At 45.8% G+C, this 13,182-nt stretch overlaps 1 protein-coding gene across 1 annotated transcript; it reads right to left on the reverse strand.

The window, feature by feature from the left end:
* Positions 1-10,304: 10,304 nt before the first annotated feature.
* On the reverse strand, positions 10,305-10,835 carry LOC142257616 (profilin-3-like). Its single transcript, XM_075329753.1, has one exon. It carries the CDS (start codon positions 10,833-10,835, stop codon positions 10,305-10,307), a length of 531 nt encoding a protein of 176 aa, XP_075185868.1.
* Positions 10,836-13,182: the final 2,347 nt, after the last annotated feature.

The raw sequence follows: 13,182 nt of genomic DNA on the forward strand, positions 1-13,182 counted from the left end.
GGGGACCATGAGACTGTGCCTGATGCTACAGCTGTTGTAGAGGACTGCAATTATAAGAGGGCGCTGCTGCCATCTTGTGGTGTCATTAGGGTATAACATCCCTGCACACAGGATTTTTGCTTTATTTATATATTTTTAGGAAGACTTGGAGGAAACAGACGCCTCTAAAATTACAAGTTACAGTCTACAATCATCTTTCATTTTCAGAACTCGTGATAAATAGATTGCATCTGGTCTGTGTGTCTCTCCCAGTAATATAGGCTGGATGTGAGATCTGTGTGTCTCTCCCAGTAATATAGGCTGGATGTGAGGTCTGTGTGTCTCTCCCAGTAATATAGACTGGATGTGAGGTCTGTGTGTCTCTCCCAGTAATATAGGCTGGATGTGAGGTCTGTGTGTCTCTCCCAGTAATATAGGCTGGATGTGAGGTCTGTGTGTTTCTCCCAGTAATATAGGCTGGATGTGAGCTCTGTGTGTCTCCCCCAGTAATATAGGCTGGATGTGAGGTCTGTGTGTCTCCCCCAGTAATATAGGCTGGATGTGAGGTCTGTGTGTCTCTCCCAGTAATATAGGCTGGATGTGAGCTCTGTGTCTCTCCCAGTAATATAGGCTGGATGTGAGGTCTGTGTGTCTCCCCCAGTAATATAGGATGGATGTGAGGTCTGCGTGTCTCCCCAGTAATATAGGATGGATGTGAGCTCTGTGTGTCTCCCCCAGTAATATAGGCTGGATGTGAGGTCTGTGCGTCTCTCCCAGTAATATAGGATGGATGTGAGGTCTGTGTGTCTCTCCCAGTAATATAGGCTGGATGTGAGCTCTGTGTGTCTCTCCCAGTAATATAGGCTGGATGTGAGCTCTGTGTGTCTCTCCCAGTAATATAGGCTGGATGTGAGCTCTGTGTGTCTCCCCCAGTAATATAGGCTGGATGTGAGGTCTGTGCGTCTCTCCCAGTAATATAGGATGGATGTGAGCTCTGTGTGTCTCTCCCAGTAATATAGGCTGGATGTGAGCTGTGTGTCCCTCCCAGTAATATAGGCTGGATGTGAGCTCTGTGTGTCTCCCCCAGTAATATAGGCTGGATGTGAGGTCTGTGCGTCTCTCCCAGTAATATAGGATGGATGTGAGCTCTGTGTGTCTCTCCCAGTAATATAGGCTGGATGTGAGGTCTGGGTGTCTCTCCCAGTAATATAGGGTGGATGTGAGGTCTGTGTGTCTCTCCCAGTAATATAGGCTGGATGTGAGCTCTGTGTGTCTCTCCCAGTAATATAGGGTGGATGTGAGCTCTGTGTGTCTCTCCCAGTAATATAGGCTGGATGTGAGCTCTGTGCGTCTCTCCCAGTAATATAGGGTGGATGTGAGCTCTGTGTCTCTCCCAGTAATATAGGCTGGATGTGAGTTCTGTGTCTCTCCCAGTAATATAGGCTGGATGTGAGGTCTGTGTGTCTCTCCCAGTAATGTAGGCTGGATGTGAGCTCTGTGTGTCTCTGACAATAATATAGGCTGGATGTGAGTTCTGTGTCTCTCCCAGTAATATAGGCTGGATGTAAGCTCTGTGTGTCTCTCCCAGTAATGTAGGCTGGATGTGAGCTCTGTGTGTCTCTGACAATAATATAGGCTGGATGTGAGGTCTGTGTGTCTCTCCCAGTAATATAAGCTGTATGTGAGGTCTGTGTGTCTCTCCAGTAATATAGACTGGATGTGAGGTCTGTGTGTCTCTCCCAGTAATATAGGCTGGATGTGAGCTGTGTGTCTCTCCCAGTAATATAGGCTGGATGTGAGCTCTGTGTCTCTCCCAGTAATATAGGCTGGATGTGAGCTCTGTGCGTCTCTCCCAGTAATATAGGCTGGATGTGAGCTCTGTGTGTCTCTCCCAGTAATGTAGGCTGGATGTGAGCTCTGTGTGTCTCTGACAATAATATAGGCTGGATGTGAGCTCTGTGTGTCTCTCCCAGTAATGTAGGCTGGATGTGAGCTCTGTGTGTCTCTGACAATAATATAGGCTGGATGTGAGGTCTGTGTGTCTCTCCCAGTAATATAAGCTGGATGTGAGGTCTGTGTGTCTCTCCAGTAATATAGGCTGGATGTGAGGTCTGTGTGTCTCTCTCAGTAATATAGGCTGGATATGAGCTCTGTGTGTCTCTCCCAGTAATATAGGCTGGATGTGAGATCTGTGTCTCTCCCAGTAATATAGGCTGGATGTAAGGTCTGTGTGTCTCTCCCAGTAATATAGGCTGGATGTGAGCTCTGTGTGTATCTCCCAGTAATATAGGCTGGATGTGAGCTCTGTGTGTCTCTCCCAGTAATATAGGCTGGATGTGAGCTCTGAGTGTCTCTCCCAGTAATATAGGCTGGATGTGAGCTCTGAGTGTCTCTCCCAGTAATATAGGCTGGATGTGAGCTCTGTGTGTCTCTCCCAGTAATATAGGCTGGATGTGAGGTCTGTGTGTCTCTCCCAGTAATATAGGCTGGATGTGAGCTCTGTGCGTCTCTCCCAGTAATATAGGCTGGATGTGAGGTCTGTGTGTCTCTCCCAGTAATATAGGCTGGATGTGAGGTCTGTGTGTCTCTCCCAATAATATAGGCTGGATGTGAGCTCTGTGTGTCTCTCCCAGTAATATAGCCTGGATGTGAGGTCTGTGTGTCTTTCCCAGTAATATAGGCTGGATGTGAGCTCTGTGTGTGTCTCCCAGTAATATAGGCTGGATGTGAGGTCTGTGTGTCTCTCCCAGTAATATAGGCTGGATGTGAGCTCTGTGTGTCTCTCCCAGTAATATAGGCTGGATGTGAGGTCTGTGTGTCTCTCCCAGCAATATAGGCTGGATGTGAGCTTTGTATGTCTCTCCCAATAATATAGGCTGGATGTGAGCTCTGTGTGTCTCTCCCAGTAATATAGGCTGGATGTGAGCTCTGTGTGTCTCTCCCAGTAATATAGGCTGGATGTGAGCTAATAGTATCTCTTCCAGTAATATAGGCTGGATGTGAGGTCTGTGTGTCTCCCTATAATATAGGCTGGATGTGAGCTCTGTGTGTCTCTCCCAGTAATATAGGCTGGATGTGAGCTCTGTGTATCTCTCCCAGTAATATAGGCTGGATGTGAGGTCTGCGTGTTTCTTCCAGTAATATAGGCTGGATGTGAGCTCTGTGTGTGTCTCCCAGTAATATAGGCTGGATGTGAGCTCTGTGTGTCTCTCCCAGTAATATAGGCTGGATGTGAGCTCTGTGTATCTCTCACAGTAATATAGGCTGGATGTGAGGTCTGCGTGTCTCTCCCAGTAATATAGGCTGGATGTGAGCTCTGTTTGTCTCTCCCAGTAATATAGGCTGGATGTGAGCTCTGTGTGTCTCTCCCAGTAATATAGGCTGGATGGGAGCTCTGTGTGTCTCTCCCAGTAATATAGGCTGGATGTGAGCTCTGTGTGTCTCTCCCAGTAATATAGGCTGGATGTGAGCTCTGTGTATCTCTCCCAGTAATATAGGCTGGATGTGAGGTCTGCATGTCTCTCCCAGTAATATAGGCTGGATGTGAGCTCTGTGTGTCTCCCAGTAATATAGGCTGGATGTGAGCTCTGTGTATCTCTCCCAGTAATATAGGCTGGATGTGAGGTCTGCATGTCTCCCCCAGTAATATAGGCTGGATGTGAGGTCTGTGTGTCTCTCCCAGTAATATGGGCTGGATGTGAGGTCTGTTTGTCTCTCCCAGTAATATAGGCTGGATGTGAGGTCTGTGTGTGTCTCCCAGTAATATAGGCTGGATGTGAGGTCTGTGTGTCTCTCCCAGTAATATAGGCTGGATGTGAGGTCTGTGTGTGTCTCCCAGTAATATAGGCTGGATGTGAGGTCTGCGTGTTTCTTCCAGTAATATAGGCTGGATGTGAGGTCTGTGTGTCTCTCCCAGTAATATAGGCTGGATGTGAGCTCTGAGTGTCTCTCCCAGTAATATAGGCTGGATGTGAGGTTTGTCATTAGATTCATTCTTCATGAATCAGAGTCATGTGTTTCTATAGGGGGAACCCGATTAGTCTGATGACGTCCCCCACCAGTTTCTCTCCACCCTATATTCCTATTTCTAGCAAAGTAGGGTGATTTCTCTGAAGCATGCTGGGATTTATATTTTTGAGACCACCGATGTAACGCGTATAAGTCCCCTCAGCTGGAGCCCCTGCTTTTATGACCATTTCACGGTAGATTCTGGAGATGATAAAATGAAAACATACAATGCATCAGTGTAAGTAATGATGGGTGAATGATATGTAATTGCAGATCTCTGCCCCGGTGATTTTTAGCCGGGGTGTCAGGACTGAGCAAACCCTGACACGAGAATAGAAGAGGTGATTTGGGAAATGTCTTAGCAGAAGTTGAGGAATTATACATACACTGTATATCAGCGGAGGCTAAAAGGATTTTTGCTAAAGTTTCCATTGATTTTTAAATGTGCTCCTTAATCAAAGTTCACGTTTTATTTACTGTAATAATTCACTTCTGCTCTGTGGCATCATACAGCCCGGGAAGCATGTGCTGCCACGCAGGATGCGCCCAGGGAGAGGGTGTATAAAGGCTGGATGATCAGAGGCAAATCCTCCAGAGCTGCACTCACTATTCTGCTGGTGCAGTCACTGTGTACATACATTACATTACTGATCCTGAGTTACCTCCTGTATTATACTGCAGAGCTACACTCACTATTCTGCTGGTACAGTCACTGTGTACATACATTACATTACTAATCCTGAGTTACCTCCTGTATTATACTCCAGAGCTGCACTCACTATTCTGCTGGTGCAGTCACTGTGTACATACATTACATTACTGATCCTGAGTTACCTCCTGTATTATGCTCCAGAGCTGCACTCACTATTCTGCTGCTGCAGTCACTGTGTACATACATTACATTACTGATCCTGAGTTACCTCCTGTATTATACTCCAGAGCTGCATTCACTATTCTGCTGGTGCAGTCACTGTGTACATACATTACATTACTGATCCTGAGTTACCTCCTGTATTATACTCCAGACCTGCACTCACTATTCTGCTGGTGCAGTCACTGTGTACATTACATTACTGATCCTGAGTTACCTCCTGTATTATACTGCAGAGCTACACTCACTATTCTGCTGGTGCAGTCACTGTGTACATACATTACATTACTGATCCTGAGTTACCTCCTGTATTATACTGCAGAGCTACACTCACTATTCTGCTGGTACAGTCACTGTGTACATACATTACATTACTGATCCTGAGTTACCTCCTGTATTATACTGCAGAGCTACACTCACTATTCTGCTGGTGCAGTCACTGTGTACATACATTACTGATCCTGAGTTATATCCCGTATCATACTGCAGAGCTGCACTTACTATTCTGCTGGTGCAGTCACTGTGTACATACATTACATTACCGATCCTGAGTTATATCCCGTATCATACTGCAGAGCTGCACTCACTATTCTGCTGGTGCAGTCACTGTGTACATACATTGCTGATCCTGAGTTACCTCCTGTATTATACTCCAGAGCTGCACTCACTATTCTGCTGCTGCAGTCACTGTGTACATACATTACTGATCCTGAGTTACATCCTGTATTATACTCCAGAGCTGCACTCACTATTCTGCTGGTGGAGTCACTGTGTACATACATTACTGATCCTGAGTTACCTCCTGTATGATACTCCAGAGCTGCACTCACTATTCTGCTGGTGCAGTCACTGTGTACATACATTACTGATCCTGAGTTACCTCCTGTATTATACTGCAGAGCCGCACTCACTATTCTGCTGGTGCAGTCACTGTGTACATACATTACATTGCTGATCCTGAGTTACCTCCTGTAGTATACTCCAGAGCTGCACTCACTATTCTGCTGGTGCAGTCACTGTGTACATACATTACTGATCCTGAGTTACATCCTGTATTATACTCCAGAGCTGCACTCACTATTCTGCTGGTGCAGTCACTGTGTACATACATTACATTACTGATCCTGAGTTACCTCCTGTATTATACTGCAGAGCTGCACTCACTATTCTGCTGGTGCAGTCACTGTGTACATACATTACATTGCTGATCCTGAGTTACATCCTGTATTATACTCCAGAGCTGCACTCACTATTCTGCTGGTGCAGTCACTGTGTACATACATTACTGATCCTGAGTTACATCCTGTATTATACTCCAGAGCTGCACTCACTATTCTGCTGGTGGAGTCACTGTGTACATACATTACATTACTGATCCTGAGTTACATCCTGTATTATACTGCAGAGCTGCACTCACTATTCTGCTGGTGCAGTCACTGTGTACATACATTACATTACTGATCCTGAGTTACCTCCTGTATTATGCTCCAGAGCTGCACTCACTATTCTGCTGCTGCAGTCACTGTGTACATACATTACATTACTGATCCTGAGTTACCTCCTGTATTATACTCCAGAGCTGCATTCACTATTCTGCTGGTGCAGTCACTGTGTACATACATTACATTACTGATCCTGAGTTACCTCCTGTATTATACTCCAGACCTGCACTCACTATTCTGCTGGTGCAGTCACTGTGTACATTACATTACTGATCCTGAGTTACCTCCTGTATTATACTGCAGAGCTACACTCACTATTCTGCTGGTGCAGTCACTGTGTACATACATTACATTACTGATCCTGAGTTACCTCCTGTATTATACTGCAGAGCTACACTCACTATTCTGCTGGTACAGTCACTGTGTACATACATTACATTACTGATCCTGAGTTACCTCCTGTATTATACTGCAGAGCTACACTCACTATTCTGCTGGTGCAGTCACTGTGTACATACATTACTGATCCTGAGTTATATCCCGTATCATACTGCAGAGCTGCACTTACTATTCTGCTGGTGCAGTCACTGTGTACATACATTACATTACCGATCCTGAGTTATATCCCGTATCATACTGCAGAGCTGCACTCACTATTCTGCTGGTGCAGTCACTGTGTACATACATTGCTGATCCTGAGTTACCTCCTGTATTATACTCCAGAGCTGCACTCACTATTCTGCTGCTGCAGTCACTGTGTACATACATTACTGATCCTGAGTTACATCCTGTATTATACTCCAGAGCTGCACTCACTATTCTGCTGGTGGAGTCACTGTGTACATACATTACTGATCCTGAGTTACCTCCTGTATGATACTCCAGAGCTGCACTCACTATTCTGCTGGTGCAGTCACTGTGTACATACATTACTGATCCTGAGTTACCTCCTGTATTATACTGCAGAGCCGCACTCACTATTCTGCTGGTGCAGTCACTGTGTACATACATTACATTGCTGATCCTGAGTTACCTCCTGTAGTATACTCCAGAGCTGCACTCACTATTCTGCTGGTGCAGTCACTGTGTACATACATTACTGATCCTGAGTTACATCCTGTATTATACTCCAGAGCTGCACTCACTATTCTGCTGGTGAAGTCACTGTGTACATACATTACATTACTGATCCTGAGTTACCTCCTGTATTATACTGCAGAGCTGCACTCACTATTCTGCTGGTGCAGTCACTGTGTACATACATTACATTGCTGATCCTGAGTTACATCCTGTATTATACTCCAGAGCTGCACTCACTATTCTGCTGGTGCAGTCACTGTGTACATACATTACTGATCCTGAGTTACATCCTGTATTATACTCCAGAGCTGCACTCACTATTCTGCTGGTGGAGTCACTGTGTACATACATTACATTACTGATCCTGAGTTACATCCTGTATTATACTGCAGAGCTGCACTCACTATTCTGCTGGTGAAGTCACTGTGTACATACATTACATTACTGATCCTGAGTTACATCCTGTATTATACTGCAGAGCTGCACTCACTATTCTGCTGGTGAAGTCACTGTGTACATACATTACTGATCCTGAGTTACCTCCTGTATTATACTGCAGAGCCGCACTCACTATTCTGCTGGTGCAGTCACTGTGTACATACATTACATTACTGATCCTGAGTTACCTCCTGTATTATACTCCAGAGCTGCACTCACTATTCTGCTGGTGCAGTCACTGTGTACATACATTACATTACTGATCCTGAGTTACCTCCTGTATTATACTCCAGAGCTGCACTCACTATTCTGCTGGTGGAGTCACTGTGTACATACATTACATTACTGATCCTGAGTTACATCCTGTATTATACTGCAGAGCTGCACTCACTATTCTGCTGGTGAAGTCACTGTGTACATACATTACTGATCCTGAGTTACCTCCTGTATTATACTGCAGAGCCGCACTCACTATTCTGCTGGTGCAGTCACTGTGTACATACATTACATTACTGATCCTGAGTTACCTCCTGTATTATACTCCAGAGCTGCACTCACTATTCTGCTGGTGCAGTCACTGTGTACATACATTACATTACTGATCCTGAGTTACCTCCTGTATTATACTCCAGAGCTGCACTCACTATTCTGCTGGTGCAGTCACTGTGAACATACATTACTGATCCTGAGTTACCTCCTGTATTATACTGCAGAGCCGCACTCACTATTCTGCTGGTGCAGTCACTGTGTACATACATTACATTACTGATCCTGAGTTACCTCCTGTATTATACTCCAGAGCTGCACTCACTATTCTGCTGGTGCAGTCACTGTGTACATACATTACATTACTGATCCTGAGTTATATCCCGTATCATACTCCAGAGCTGCACTTCTTCTTCCAGCTTCAGTTCTGAAATCGTAGTGATTTGCACGTGCCCTCCTTATAATCCAGTCCTGGTGGTTTTGCAGATTACATAAAGCATAGTTCAGCATCTGAAGCTCAGCTAAAGGTGATCATGAACACAAGCTGTTTCCAATATTAGCCAGCAGAATTATAAATGCAGCTCTGAATAAGTAATAAAAGCATTTTACAAATATTTTCTTTTGGGGGTAGAATGTTTCTCCAAAAACAGCGCCACATTTGTCCATGAGTGGTATTGCGTCTCTTCCCTTTTCTTTTGTAATACCAGACAAAATCCACTGGTGTGGGTGACACTGTTTCGGGGCGGGGGGGCAGACCCGGTGCAGACGTGCACATCATCAGTATGGAAGCTGTTTCTTTCTGTTATCTTGTATCGGTGCCGGCGTTTTCTTTGATCTGCCGGCGCAGTTGCAATACTTCTCAGCTTCTTGAGGAATCTTTGCATGCTGCTCGGTAATGGCGGTCTCCTGCCGGGCGGTCAATGGAAATGTTCGGGGCTGAATCCACCTTTTCAGGTGCTCGGAATGATAAGTCAAACTATTGATTTACCTACACACAAGGCAAGCTAATGGCTCCCGGTACGGGAATTCTGCTCTTCACGTAGATTGTAGTCAGACACATATAGACCGCAGATATCACGATGGCATCTGAATAAAAACACAAGATATAGGGGGAGTTCCTAATGATATTGGGCTTTATTACACAGCAGATGTGAGACGGGTGAGGAAACAGGCAGAGGCAAACCTAGATGGGTCTCCAGGCTACATACGGCACGGCCGAGGCTGCAGGGCTTGAGACAACAGCCATAAGGGGTCTGCATGATCATCAGTACAGGGCCAGGTTGGGGGGTCCCTGCTTCGAGCTCCTATAGGGGGTGCCAGCATAACTACAGTGATATATTATAGTGAGTGTAATAGGGTGATAGACTCGATTGGTGGGGACAGTGTAAATAGTTTCCTGTTCTCAGGGTAGGGGCAACCTTAGTAGTTGCGCTAGTTTGTTCAGATACAGCAATACGTGGTTCAGGGGATGACCTATCTCTCCCTCCCTTTGTCCTACCTACCAGCGGAGGTGTACCATGAATTATTGGGTACCCCCTGCTCCACGTCGTCTCTCCCTAGTATCTCCCTTCAAGCTAGTTGCTCAGATCCGGGAGACCCACCACCAAAGAGAATATGTGCAAATAGTTACAGTACTTAGAGATAATTTAGATATTTTTTTTAAAAAAACTTTTTCTAGATATTAGATGGATCTCAGATCAAAACAGAGTTCTTATATATACATGGATATAAAGTCCCAGCAGGGAATGGCTTATCTGCCGAGACAATCCAGTATTCTATCCCACTCACTATAATATATCACTGTAGTTATTTTAAATGAGCAGTGATTTTATATCTATAATTTTAATATTGATTAGAATAAAAAACTGTTTTTAGGAGTTTTTCTTTTTGGTTTGTGCTACAATTACTCCTATCAATATATGGTAGTTTTGGTTATATACCATTATTATATAACATTACAAAAAGTCTAACACTAAAATTCAGACACCATTTTTTATTTCCTAGTCACAGCCCGTTGTTTCCACCTCTGCTCCTAGGGGCTGCATTTGCATGGCTGTGAGGATCTTATACAGTCTACTGTTCAGGATGCTGCCATGTACACCTCTCTCTCCCTTGATAAATATTAGGAGTTTCGGGGACATGCCGATACATACGGAGTGGTGATTGTTCTCCTTTGATACTAGATGCATGGTGCAGTTATTACCAGAGAGCAGGTTGTCTCTTATCACGCAATATTTTTTTCCACCTATGGTCACGCCTGTCTGGAAGAAACCGTTCCGATCGTTTCCTTTGATCCTCTGAACCTCCAGCTGCGAAAGAGCAGCCAGAAGACCTCCAGGGCTGGAGGCCAACACTCGACAGTTGTCCACATGGCTCACAACTGCCATGTCTTCCACTTGCCCTTCTTCCAGGATAGCATTAATGTACTCTCTCCACTCTTCCATGTTGGGTTGGTCAGGAGGTAGATGTTTCTTGCGGAGCTGCTGCTGGCAAATGTAGATTGTGGCCAGGGTTCCAAATAGGCTCATCATCCCTGGTGTGATGTCACAGAACAGAATGTTGTATTGTGACACGATTCATTTCCTAAGCTTCCAGTTGCAGTTGACTGGCGACCACATGCCAGCCCAGAATCAAACCTGGCATCCAGGAGGGTTAGGAATTTGTCTAAGCTCCGGTCCACAGCCAAAGAACACTGACGTAGACGGTGGACCGGATTTGTGTGATGCAATCTGCTCAGCTCTGATATGTACTCTATAAAGGGTTTACCAGATGCCGCGGTGCAGACGGCTCATGCCAGAGACTTAAGCAGGCTTTACACGCTACAATTTTGCTACAGCGATCTCGTTGTGGTCACGGAATTAGTGACGCACATCCGGTCGCTGTAGCGATCTCATTGTGTGCGACTCCAAGGAGCGATTTTGGATCGTTGCAAAAACGTCCAAAATTGCTCCTCGTTGACATGGGGGTCCGCTTCCATTTATCGATACTATCGCTTTGCTGTTGTTGTTTCTCGTTCCTGCGGCAGCACACATCGCTGTGTGTGACCCCCGTAGGAACGAGGAACATCTCCTTACCTGCAGCCGGCCATAATGCGGAAGGAAGGAGATGGGTGGGATGTTTGTCCCGCTCCTCTCCGCCCCTTCGCTTTCATTGGGCGGCCGCCTAGTGACGTTGCTGTGACACCGAACGGACCGCCCCCTTAGAAAGGAGGCGGTACGCCGGTCACAGCAACGTCGCTATGCAGGTAAGTATGTGTGACGCGGGTGCGCGACGGGCAGCGATTTGCCCGTTTCGCACAAACGATGGGGACGGGTCGCATGTTAGCGATATCGGTATTGATATCGTAGCATGTAAAGCCACCTTTAGTTGCTGAACATTACCAGGGCAAGACTGCCGATTGACAGCCGGCTTCCTGAGAGCCGGATGTCAATCTGCTTAAGGTTAGCCGTCACACCCCCCATCGACAGAGCAGAGTGGAAGAGAAACCACTGCTCCAACAACGTGACATCAGCAGAAGCCACTGAATTGCCGGCACAAGCGGTCACTGTTCCGGCAGAAATCGGCTTCTGGCAAAACGGGCAAGTAGGTAGCACCTACCTACCTAATAGTGTTCAGACACATGGTTAATATAAGTAAGGGATAACCCCTAAATAATCTGTCCTGCAGAGCAGTGTGTGGCAAACATTATAACGAAGTACAGGCCCAGTATAAAGTCTGAAGCTGTACAAAGCTCTGTGCACGGCTTAGGTTTTTTTACATGTATTTTTTTTTTTTATTTATTTTTTTACATAATTGTGTTTCTCTGAAAATAAGACCCTGTCTTAGATTATTTTTTTGCTCTAAAAGATGGGCCAGGGCTTATTTTCAGGGACTGTCGTGTTTTTCCACATGAACAGCAATGCACGTTTATTCTTGACCACCCCCCCAAAAAAAAATTAAAACAATTATTCAAATATACTCATAGTAATATTGCATTCTGGAATATCAACATTACTCTCCATACCCTGTGTGTAACACGTGTATCTACACACTGCACATACATACCAGCCTGTTTCCTCTTTAGCTTAAAGGCCATGTCTCACTAAGCGACATCGAAAGAGACATTGCTGCTGAGTCACGGTTTTTGTGACGTTGCAGCGATGTTGCTAGCGATATCGCGGTGTGTGACATCCAGCAATGACCTGGCCCCTGTTGTGTGATGTCGACGGTCGTTGCTGGACATCCTGGTCCATTTTTTGGTCGATGCTCTCCCGCTGTGAAGCACACATCGCTGTGTTTGACAGCGAGAGAGCAACGATCTGAATGTGTAGGGAGCCGGCATCTGCGGACGCTGGTAACCAAGGTACACATCGGGTAACCAAGCAAAGTGCTTTGCTTGGTTACCCAATATTTTCCTTGGTTACCAGCGTCCGCAGCTTTTAGAAGCTGGCTCCCTGCACACGTAGCCAAGGTACACATCGGGTAACTATAAGCAAAGCGCTTTGCCAAGTAACCCGATGTGTACCATGGTTACCAAGCACAGCGTCGTTACACGGGTCGCTGGTGGCTGATCTCTGTGGAGATCTGCCTGATTGACAGCTCACCAGCGACTATGTCGCGACGCTCCAGCGATCCCTGCCAGGTCAGATCGCTGGTGGGATCGCTGGAGCGTCGCCAAGTGTGACGATACCTTTAGACTCCTGCAGTTGAGACCTTTGGTCACATGATATGGTGTCACAAAGGTCTTTAAGCAGCCTTATCAGGATAATGGAGCTCTAGGAGAGTGGGGGGCCTGGGAAATTGCCCAGTTTGCTCTCCCTTCTCATGAGGCATACCAACCCGTTTCCGCTTTAGCTTTAGACTCCTGCAATTAAGAGACCTTTGGTCTCATGATGTGAT

The sequence above is a fragment of the Anomaloglossus baeobatrachus genome, chromosome 12, assembly GCF_048569485.1.
Source record: "Anomaloglossus baeobatrachus isolate aAnoBae1 chromosome 12, aAnoBae1.hap1, whole genome shotgun sequence".
Classification (NCBI taxonomy): Eukaryota; Metazoa; Chordata; class Amphibia; order Anura; family Aromobatidae; genus Anomaloglossus; species Anomaloglossus baeobatrachus.